The sequence below is a fragment of the Mustela erminea genome, chromosome 16 (assembly GCF_009829155.1).
Source record: "Mustela erminea isolate mMusErm1 chromosome 16, mMusErm1.Pri, whole genome shotgun sequence".
In the NCBI taxonomy this organism is placed as follows: Eukaryota; Metazoa; Chordata; class Mammalia; order Carnivora; family Mustelidae; genus Mustela; species Mustela erminea.
Genome location: NC_045629.1, coordinates 42,498,440 through 42,510,603, shown reverse-complemented (window position 1 = coordinate 42,510,603; position 12,164 = coordinate 42,498,440). Strand labels below are relative to the sequence as shown.

The following is a 12,164-nucleotide window of genomic DNA, read 5'->3' as shown; positions in this document are numbered from 1 at the left end:
ACTAACTCTGTATGGCTTCTTTCCTTCTCACCTTTATATTTCTTTCTCCCCTTTCATTCATAAATCCTGAAATTTTTTCCTTTGATATGTCTTTTGTAGAATTTCCATTATGTGTATGGCTACAGAATTCAACATCTTCTTCTTGAAATAGCTAGAAATGAAGCAGAGACAATAACTGGAAGTTAAGAACAACAACAAAACCAAAAATTAAAAAAAGGAACCCATTTTAATGATCTAGAAGTAGAGCTAATCTTCATACACCATCATGAGATAAGCGATGTCAAAAGCAGCAACCAGACCCACATGAGTATGGGCAGCAAAGAAAAGAAATGAGGACAGTAGAGAATAGACAGTGCATCAGATCTCAGACATATCTTTATAAACATACTTTCAGAGAGTGAGGGTCCTCACCACTCTAAAACAAAAACCATAATTTTATTTTCAAGAATGAGTCCAAAACTAGGATAGGTTTCTCCTTTTACCCATAAATACTGTATTTGTAGCTCACCCAAAAACTCTAGCTAATTTCTTTTTTTTCCTTCCTGTCTGAATTGTACCTATCTTTCTAAAATTTACTCTTATCCAATCTCCTCCAGGAAGACCTGAATTCTTTACTTATATGTTCTCTTTATTGTATTTAGCAATTCATTAGTTACATGTATCATGGCTCTAAAGCGTAAGTTTCTTGGAAAAAAGTTCATTCCTTCTCTGTTGCTTATGCTCCTTGGTCAAATATTAAACATATTTGTGGTGGGAAATCAAGAAATTACTGATTAGATTGACTAATATATTTGTTTGCATTGTATTATCATTGTATTATACATGCAATATACATATAATGTCAATTAATGTTAATATAATGTCAATTAATGAAATAGCATTTAATTAATTAAATTAATTTATGCATCAAAATAAACCAGGTATCTTCCTGACTGACACTTTTGAAGTGTTATCTGTCTTAGAATTGTTGTCTATTAAATTAGGAAATAGCACCTCACAGGAGAAATGATATAGCATACAGTTGTAATAGTTGACATTGAGTGTTTATGAGGGAAAAGATTTTTCAGGCATCTGAACAGATAAATGTGTATCTTTTCGATATCAGTTTCTGTTGCACACTCTGAGTTGGAGATTATCATTTAAGAAGCTCATTAGGAATGTTTTTGGGACCAATCGACACCTTTGAAAGGAATAAGAAGAAGCAGAATTGGCCCAGGGAGGAGTCAATCAATGGTGGCAGAAGTGGAGAGTTCTGGGGCCCTTTAGATGAGTCTTCACTTGGGCCCAGGGGCCAGATTTGATACCCTGTATAAATCCATCAGTCACTGGATACAGACTGCCCCCAGAAGTAGGCATGTCCTTAGGGGACTGTGTTTTATTTAACAAAGGTGACGTTCCTGCTACCTGGAGAAAGGTGTCCATCCTATCTGAAGAGGATTCTGGCTGGCCCATGACACAGTCATTAGAGTTAGCATTTATGTTGTTATTATTATTTCTTGTGATTTATTTGTTTGTGGAGATTTCTCCTCCCTCATTACATTACTTTGTGGGTTCAAACCATGTCTTCTATATCACAGTCTCTCTAAAACCTGGCACAATGCCTGCTCATCATAGGTATTTATAACTGTCTGGGGCTGATGGTCATATATGAAAAGCAAGCTTTACCTTAAATTCTGGTATTTCTTTAAAACCATTTCATTTGACCTTAAAATGAACACAAGCTTTCGAATCAACTGCCTGACAAAACATCATTCAGAAGTTTTTGGATTCAGTGTTTGGACCTGAATTCAGCAGAAAGGAAGGATGGTGAAGTTGTGGATTTGATACGGGGCAATTATAGGCCATGACGGCAGCTGTCATATTTCAAGGAAGGTCTTCAGGAGGGTCCTGACCACTGCTGTGTGATCACTCACAGAAGAATGCTTTCATGGGGCCGGGGGCGGGGGACGCTTTTTCAGATTCACTGAGTTCCCAGTGCTTCCAGCAATGCTGAGAAAGGTCAAAACTGCAAACCACCAGCTTATGTTATTAGCTAAGGCATTTCTCATTTATTTACACCCACAGTTTATTCATCCAGGTAACAATGTGGCAACTGGAATTGTATTTTTTTCAAGTAAGTTCTATGCCCAATATGGGGCTTGAACTCATGACTTCTGAGATCAAAAGTCACATGCTCTACTGACTGAGCCAACTAGGGGCCTACAATTGTATTTTTTGGTAACTAGAACAGGAAGCAAAAGTAACAGGAGGAAAGAGATCTGATTTTAATTTCTTGTAGATATGTAGCTTCAAGGTGGTTAAGGAAAAGGCATGGAGTTGGCTTTGGAGTCACAAAGATCTGGATTACACAGGGCAGGGCATCAGGTTTATCCTTTAATTCTGATGCTGTATTCCTGTTTGACCCGCCTTTGCTACCTGGCTCCTGTCTGTTTACCTGGCACTGGTCCTGGTAGGATTCCTTTTGGCTGCAAGCTCTGATGCCTGGTCTGAACAACCAGCTGGGGCTCTCAGGTTCTACTTACATTTTGATCCAATTCAAAGTATTAGTTGTTCTAAATATAAATTTTTCTTTCTATATCCAAACCCAAAATGAAAGAAGATTGTGGTAACTCTAAAGAGTTCCACCTTTTTCGCTTGCCTTTATGTGGCCATCATACCATGTGCCACAGGTATGATGTGTTAAGGTTTAGGTCAACCACCTCCACATCCAAAATACCCCCATAAATGTGTATAAAATGCACCTTAAATTAAACAGTCATTTTCCCAAGACCCAAATCTTAGAAAGAGCCTCTCATTTGAAATTCTTTGTTTAATTTCACTTCAAGAGGGAAAGAAAAGATCCCAGGGCCGTTAAATTCAGGAATAATATAAAATGTAGAAAATAAATTCTGCATTCTACCTTTGATGTTAAAGATGTGAGAAAGCATCAAAAAAAAAACCAAAAAAAACAAAAAACAAAAACAACAAACCACAAGCCACGTTCTGACCCTGATTTGAGAATAAAGAACTCCTAAATATTTTGCTGTGAAACACCAAACTAAAGATCGTGAGGGTGGTCAAAAATCATCCATCAGTCTGCGAGTCAGAGCAGGGCTGTGTCCCAAATGTATATCTGGTGGCAAGAACTTGAAAGTCCAAAGTAGGGGCAGGATGGGTATCTGGGTCCAGCAGAGTCTCTTCTGTAGTCCCAGGGGGATTCTGGGGTCATTTAAGTGCTTGGGACAGAAAACTCCTTCCCACACTCATCACATTGATTTTAAAATCCTCCCTGGTCAGCTGCAGAAGTTCCAAACTCAAAGGGAGAATTCTTTCCTCTCACAGACAACGTATCACCTTAAGAGCAAGAGGGAGGAACAGCCGATCCTTTTTTGTGGTGCTCTCTTGGGTTCTCCCCTCAGGCTTTCCAAAGCATCTCAACACCCTTCCTAACAGTGGGCATCAAACACATCTGACTGCATTCGTCACTAGCTATAATGTGCAAAACAGATCTTTCACTTTCATTGCCTTTTATTTTAAAAAGTAAGAATGGGATTTACATATGATAGAAAATCCACTAGCTACAAGAGCGTAGAGAAACAAGCAGGTGTTAATAAATTTCCAAGAAACATTAATCTGTTTCTGCAAATACATCCTGCTGTTCATTTAAATGAAATGATACTCTATAAATTTACCACTTCAGTCACTCTCTGAGCTATCAAAATGTAATATATAACACCTTTGATGATCAAAGTAGAAGTAAGTTTAGAAATCCAATTTGTTTTTTTCACCATTTATGCTCTTTATTTAACTTTTGTATTCCATCCCTCATTTTAATCAAGCTTCAATTCTGTTTACTCACATTTTAGGTATACATTGAAAGTTGTCATGAAGTGTTGCAGTTGCCAAAAATAAAGCTCCACTCTAAACCAAATATATCCATAAATGAGAAAAAATCCCTGTTCCTGTCACACTTAAAGACTTAAAATAACTTACCATTGAGCTATTTGTAATTCATAATTTGACCATTAGGAGCTCTTGAATCCAGATCTCACTGAGAGAACCAGAGGGGGTGTGTTTCTCATTGGAGAAACTGTGAGTAAGTGTGTATCTTTCTTGGAAAGATACTGAAGGTTCCCTTTTGCCTGTGGGATAAAGTCTAAACCCATCTGAATGGCACAGCAAGCCTGTCACAATGTGATTCTTCTCACGTCCAAGTTCATCTCTAACCGCTTCTCCCCCTGTACTTATATTCTGCCATTCAGAACTGCTGGCAGTTCACAGTTAGCATCATAGAGATTAATAGACACATTAAGAGATGAATTTGATGTGTGGATTGTATTGCTAAGGTCAAGTCAGGGAGAAGAAAGGGTGGAGCAAAGACAGGTATGACAATTGTCCTTGTGGTAGGAGGTGTAGCTCGGTGGACATATTGGAGATCCATCCATTTTTTCTGCTGGCACTCAGATTGGGACTGTGTGTGTGCAGAGGTTACAGGTATTTTAATTGCTGGTCAGAGGAAGTCCTTCAGAAATAGGGTCTCTAGTCCAAGATGATCCAGTTTGGAGAATTCCAACATGTCTGAAAATTTCTTAAATATTTTTTGATCGTATTGGCTGCTGTGAGGAGGCCCATGAGCCAAGATGACCACAGCCCTAAGATAGTGGCAAGTTGTGATAAAATCAGTTCAGACATTCTTTTAGGGACAATGGTGGGGCAAGGTAAAAGAATAAATAGATTGGGGCTTTTTATAGGGGTTCTTATTTCTCACAAAGGCACTGCAAATAATCTCTCCTGTTATCTTGGGAGAGGATTTTTTTATATATATATTTTATTTATTTATTTGACAGAGGGCGGGGAGAGAGAGAGAGTGAAAGTGTATAAGCAGACAGAGAAGCAGGCAGAAGGAGAGGGAGAGGTGGGCTCTCTGCTGAGTGGAAAGCCTGATATGGGGCTTGATCCCAGGACCCTGGGATCATGACCTGAGCCGAAGGCAGATGCTTAACCAACTGAGCCACCCAGATGCCCCCCCCTTTTTTTTTTTAAATCTTGGTGATCTTGACTGGTTTTGTGAATGCCCTCACTGCTCTCACTGATAATAGAAGTATCTGTGTAGCCAGCACCTACCAACAGAAAAATATAAAGAGAAGTGTCTTCCCATCCAGATGGCACTAGAAAGGGCCTCTTTTGTACCAAGAGTTGCATTTTCATAGAATGATCAATGGAGAATAAATTAACAAATGATTATTTTCTTGTGAGTGGTAGATAACCCTAAAGTATCAAGTTCACCAGAACTTGACTCATGAAATTCTTTGAAAACACCAGAATATAGACATCAAGTCATAGAACCTGCAATCTTCATCCACAATTTTGAGAACCAATCTTCAGGTATGTGACCAAAAACATTGTAGAAGAAAAAGATAAGATATGGCCTACCTGGTTTACACTGGCTGCTATTGTCCTTCCCAGATATGCCCTTTTGGTGACAGAATCTTCCTCATATTGTTCATTCTTGGCCATAATAGAGTATATCTATTTTCCCCACTATCTGAATTATTTACTTTTGGAGATAAATGTCAAGGTTTGAAATCTCATTTCTATAGGATGCAATGGAAGTTCTGGTCTTAGGGGCTGGTCTTCTAGTTCAGTCTGAGAAGCTGTCCAACATAATGCTGGATGCCAACATGTCCCAGATTGGGACCTCCACATGCTCCTGAAATAGATGTCAGAGTATGATTTAATTTTGTCCAATGTCTTAGATGAGAAGGAAAGAATTTATAGGTCAGTAATATGTGTTTCACATTGGAATGATGAGTGAATACTATGGAAGGTCAGTGACTTCTTATTATCAGTTAACAAATGCCTACTGGAATGCCTGAAAAATGTTCAAATTCACCTGAAGTAGACTTGGAGTCATCTCCTGCAATACCCAGCCTCTCCTGGGTCTTATCATGTGTCTGGGTGTGAGTAGAACTGCTATCTAGGATGGTTTCAATAATGAACTGATTAGCTACAATGGACACCAATCAAACTGCAGCACAAATACCTGGCTCCTGTTGTACATTAAACAGCCTGCAAGGCTACATGTAGTGACCTTATAAACTTTCTTTGATTCCTGTCTGTGGACTGCTGAACCCCTAGGGCCTTCATGAAGGTCATTAACAGAAAATGGAAACAACAGTTTTTCATCTACTGTTTCAGGTGCTCATAGGGGCCAGAATTACATTCCCCCTAATAGTACCGTCCTTCTCTCCAAAAGGAGAAGCTCTTTGTTATGAGAAGAGAAAAATGGTTTATATAGTGGAAGCCATGACAAGTCCGCTTTAAGGGTTCTGGGAAGAAATTAGGGTCATGTTAAATTAGAAATGAAAATACAAAAGCAAGTAATTAACTCAACTAAGAGGTGTATCAGGTGAGGATCAGTTCCAAGGGCTAATAAGGAAGTAGTGAGGGGGTGAATCGGAAGCAGCAAATGCTATTATTCCAGAAGGCTGAGATCAGGAAGCAAGTATTGGATGAAGTTTTAGGAGAATGGGACCTTTGATGGGTCACTCAGATAAATCATTTATTTCCTTAGGTCTCTTTTTTATGTTGTATTTCAAAAGCATTTTCAGGTGAATGACGTTCCTTGGTTTTCTGCCTTTTCTTACCCAGTTTGATTATGCTGCCTGGTTTACAATCCACATGATGGTCCACTCTGCTTTGTGTGTACAGACCTACACAGGGCATCTGTGCATTCCTGTCCCCAGGCATTTTCATTTTCATGACTCAATTTGCAAATGGAGACTTTGTTCACATGGGACAGAAGAGAAGGGCAATCTTGGGATGTTCAAAGGTCTCAGTGGCTCCTAATCCAGTTCTAATGCTTGGTGTTTGATGCAGTTTCCAAGGAGAGCTGTGACACAGGGCATTAATCTACCTTGTGACAGCATGGGGTTTTAATGCATTTTCTGTATCTGAAGAAAGAGCCTCCTATGGAGGTGGTGAAAGGAGTTATGGCGAAATCAATATCTTCATTTCGCTGGGGCACTGACAATTTGTAGCAATGATACAAGGGATCACTGCACAGGGAGAGCCTGTTGGATAGAATCTAATGTACAAGACATATACTTCTGAAAATCAACACAAAGACTTGCTTCATGCATTAAAAAAACAAAGGTGAGAGGGCTCCACAGAGACATTATCTTTCTAGAAATATGTAGATAACTTGTAATCTCAACAACATGATTTTGGAGCAATGAGGTTTTCATTAGAACTCTGTTTTGAGGAAAGCATGCTGTCTCAGAAGATCAATTCCATAAAGCATGTTTAGGAGTCAGTGGAAAATATCCTGACTATATGCTGAGATATCCAAATAAAAAATATGATGCCTGATAGTCTACTAAAGGTACAGACCAACCTAGAAAACCATACACTAAAATGCTGGGCATCAGGCCATTCAGTCTTGTTATTGATGTTGATGGAGGAAGAAAGTTAAACTACCTTCAAAGTATTATGGGATGAGAAATGAGTTGGTATACTAACTAGACCAGACTCTTCAAGTCTTACTCAACCACAGACAGTAGATTTGATGTTAACACCAGTGCTACTAGAAAATGAAATTTAATGCCCAACCACTGATGTACTTTGGTTCTTTTATTTTTTCCTGGGTACCATTGTTCAATTTACCCTTATTTCTGTGATATTCCAGTGTTATATCAATACTGCTGTAATTAACAGTGACACCTAAGTATATAGAAACTTATATATCTATCTGATATCTCCCAAATCAACAGATAAGGAGCATGGATAAATGCATATTTTTATAGATAATTATTCATTGTTTTGGTATCTTCATAGCCTCCACAAGCTTGAAATATATAAAGGGAAAGCTTCTTTATACCTTACGTGGGTGTATAATCTTGTTATCCAAAGGACTCACTTATCTCATTCTATATGCACATCAAAATAAAATAGGAATGCTTAATTTTTCTGTATTTCCCATGACATTTATTGTTTCTTCTTTTTAATTTTTCCTGACAACCAATGTCAAAGAATAAGAAGGTCCTGATATTAGGCTGTTTTTAAGATTCTTTTTTTTCCTGAGTCATAAAAAAATTTTTTTTACCAGTCTTTCAGATATGGTGGCTATTTCTAAAGTAGGGTAAAGACAGAATACATTCAAGATGCAGATATTCAAGAAAATACAGTCTGCTGCAAAATTCCCCAAACTTGTATTCTGTGGAAAACTAGTCTCAAAAGAGTTCCATCATCAAATAAGTTTGGAAGATGCTGCATCGTATCTCCCTTCTTGGAGATTTACAGCAGACTTGAGAATATTTAAAGCTTTGGTGAATTCTGCAGAAAAGAAACTGGTTTAACAAAGCCCAGCATTTCTTTAACTTCCTTGACAATGAAAATCACATTTAAAAATTCATGAAATATCCATTAACATCCTGTTTAATTGTGAAGAACGTGCAGAATTATCCCTTCCCTGTGGGCAGGATATCCTGTACATAGAGACTCTTGAACTGTCACATAGATGGTCATTACTGGGTAATGCCCTTGGCGGATGAAGGCAGAAGTAACAATGTGAATCCTTCTACCCTCCTCCGCCTTCTTTAATGACTTCATCCCTTTTCATTACCTCCTCCATTATTTCATAAAATTGCTGTGAAAAATAACCAACCAAATGGTCATTTGGCTTGTCAAATTAAATGCTGTATGAATGTTCTAATAATAGCGACCATTAATTGAGCACCCACTGCATGGAAGACAATGAAGCACTAGGTCAGACACTTAATGCAAACGTTCTCTGTTTCACACAACCACCAGCAGCAGGAGAGACATTGCATCCTCACATGCAGTGTGAGGAAACCAACTTGGAGAGGTCAGATATCTTGCCCAAATTCACTTGCTGCAACAAGATGAAGCCAGCATTGCATTACATAACGATCTGTTTTGTCTCCCCAGTCCCTGCGCTTTCACTATATCATACTGTCTCTCTAAATAACATGAATTCAGCCAGTCCCAACGAGATAATAAAATATGAAGTGATAAGAATAATGATGCCAATAATGGTAATTAATAACAATCAGAAAGGTATTAAAACTCTACATGTTGTCGCTGGGTAAAATTTATGGTGGTGCAATGTTTTAATGGTATAGAGCCTTCTCTCCTTTCTCCCACCCCCGCATCCAATTAATCACAAACTCTGGTGGATTCTTTCATCTGTGCAATCCATCCACTGCCACCAACTGCTGCTCAAGTTTCCATCTCATCTGCTCTGCATTTTTGCTACAAACAACGACTACCTGGTCTCCTGGCCTTCCTTCAGTTCACTCTGTGCATTGCAATCACAATGATCTTTCTAAACTACAGATATGATGATCTAACTATCCATTATTCAGTCTGAAACCTCTAAGACTTCCCACTGATGATAGCTTAAAGGCTGAACTTACAGGTTTCCTGGACCCATCATCTTCTGGTCCCCGTCAACTTTCCAGCTTCAAATTTCATACTCTCCTACCTCTTCCAAGCCTTAACAATATCAAAATCACAGTCTCACTGGTTCTAAAATGCACTTTTATTTCATTTCATAACTTTATACCCCTGAAATAAAAATGTGTCTTACCATTAGTGGTTCATCGACATAAGTGACAGCATTTTCCCTTCCTTGGTGGTATAGGAAGTGAAGGGCTTCCCGACAATTGTTAACTTCATAGATTTAGTGGGAGGCTGCACTTGGGTTTTCCTAACACCCAGCACTTTCTTATTTGAAGGGATAGTTCTCTGGTTCTTCCTTCTGCCTGGGGTGCTATTTGAACTCCTGTCCACCACCACACCCTGTCTCAGCTTTCCTGCTTCCACACTTAGGATTCTCCGAGCCTGGTTTAAGGATGCAATGTGCTTCTGCCATAGCTTATCTCACTGCAGCGGGATGGTGGTTTGAAAAGATGTCCATCATTCTTTGATGCTTCTTTCTTTTCGATGTGAAGTCTACTGAGCGAGCCCAAGCCAGAACCGCCTTCCCCTTGAATGTGGGCTATGTTTAGTGACTGGCTTCTAGAGGATAGAACTTAGTAGAGATTATTGTGTGTCATTACCCAGACTAGGTCATAAAAAGACATTGTGTTTTCTTCCTTGGTCTCTCTTGGATTCTCTCTCTGGGGACTCTGGTTGCCATGTTATGAAGTCACTCCAGCACCTCTTTGGCCTCTATGAAGAGGCCTCATGACAAGGAACTGAGGCCTCCAGCCAAGAGCTATGCAAGAGTGCCATTGTGGAAGCAAATTTTTTTAAAAATCTTATTTATCCATTTGATAGACAGAGATGACAAGTAGGCAGAGAGGCAGGCAGAGAGAGAGGAAGGGAAGCAGGCCCCCCGCTGAGCAGAGAGCCTGACACGGGGTTCGATCCCAGGACCCTGGGATCATGACCTGAGCCGAAGGCAGAGGCTTAACCCACTGAGCCACCCGGGCACTCCCATGGAAGCACATTCTTAAACTCCAAAGAAGCTCTCGCGTAACTGCAGCCCTGGCCAACATCTTGCCTGCAGTCTACTGAGCGAGCCCAAGCCAGAACCGCCCACCTCCGCTGCTGCCAAATTTCTGACCCACTGAAATTATGAGAGACTGGAGCCTGGATATTGTGAGTCAATTGTAACACAGCAATAGATATCTAATATAACACTGAATGAGGGTTGTTTCTTTTTTTGTGTCACTGTCCCCTGGGATTGAAGGGTCCTGGAGGACAGGGTCTGCACTCTGTTGTGTTACTTCTCCAGTGCCCAACATACCACCTGGCCAGTACTGTAAGCTCAAAAAATTGTGTTGAAGGAATGTTTACATGTAAAAGAATTCTGTCCTGAGCAGTGCTTCATTTTAGGCAACAAACCTCTCCCTTTGTCACCAGCAAATATTTGCAAAACTTGATATGCATGAATATTTATTTGCTTATTTATTTATGGCACAAGGAAGGAAGGAGTAAGGAATTAAAGTTTTTTTTTTTCTTTTTCCTTTTTGATGCTTATGTTTTATTTTCCCTACTATAGTCAGAGTGACCATTTGACACTGTTCTGCTCTCTACTCAGAAAACACGTGGTGGCTTCCCGCTGAATAAAATTCCACTCTCTGCTTAGAGACTACAAAGTCTCCCTGATTCATCCCCTGCCTCTGACCTCACCTCCCACCATTCTCCAGAGACTCTAGTCTTCCTGTTCCTCAAAGACACTAAGCTATTTCCTGTTCAAAATCTTTGTTCACACTCTTCCCTTTGCCAAAAATTTTCTGCCTGTATGACTTTGCAGGGATGGATCTATTTTATATAAATCAAATTTATGCCCATTCTTCAAGAAAATCACGCCATCAAAATTTGTCCTCCACCTAATGAGTGACTGGGGCCAACACTCTGATGTCTTTTTCCCCCTCTCTGTCAGAAAGTATTCTATTTGTTCATTGGTTTCCTTTCCGATTCCTTAACCGAAAGTAAGCCCGGCGAGAGGACAAACTTTGACTCTCCTGTTGACCTCTGTGCCTCCAAACACCCATCATACCTTCTTACATGTGGTGCATAATAAACAAACATCTGTTGGATGAGTGGATAGATGGAAGGGTGGGTGAATAAACGATAGACAAGCAGTGTGTGGGACCGACAGGGAAGTGCAAGGAATGTCCAGAACATGCTTCCTGCCTATATGTCCCTTTCTATGTTATTAGGGCTGCTATTAAGAGAGAGGTCAGGATTAGGAGAGGAAATTTGTTTTTGACACATTTTATGGGACTTGGCTCCATCTGAGCTGTTTTATGACCTAGGTGACCTGGTGTCATGAGAGACAGGGAGGGCCGTTGTGTCACCTCAGCATGGGTGAGGGACCTCAGCATGGCTCTACAATTGCAGTGAGGGGCACAGCTTTGGGAACATCAGAGAGAATGCCTTTGGAAAGAACAGCAGCCTTCTGAGGCTGGACCTTGCCAATAGAGTCAGCAGGGAGAGTCTTCAGGCTCCTCGGAGGGCAGTAGAAGCTGATGGGAGTGGGGACTTGGGAGGACCAGCAGGGAAAGTTGATAGAGCAGGTAAGTCAAGACCAGTCTGGTTGGTAAATTGTTTTGTGAGTACATGTGAACCTGTCTTTCAGGGATCCCCAGGTATGTTTTGTAAGGGTGTGGGGAGGGAAACTTCTTAGGGAAGAGATTGGAAGTCCTGTTTTA

At 40.0% G+C, this 12,164-nt stretch overlaps 1 protein-coding gene across 1 annotated transcript in view; it reads right to left on the bottom strand.

Moving 5' to 3' along the window:
• Positions 1–9,988, bottom strand: part of LOC116574949 — a 76,272-nt gene extending 66,284 nt beyond the window's left edge. Inside the window, exons 1-2 of the mRNA XM_032315999.1 lie at positions 9,590–9,988; positions 32–151 (exon numbers count right to left, since the gene is read on the bottom strand). Of these exons, the coding sequence (XP_032171890.1) occupies positions 32–151; positions 9,590–9,592 (123 nt within the window). The 5' untranslated portion in view covers positions 9,593–9,988. The remainder of the gene's footprint in view (positions 1–31; positions 152–9,589) is intronic.
• Positions 9,989–12,164: the final 2,176 nt, after the last annotated feature.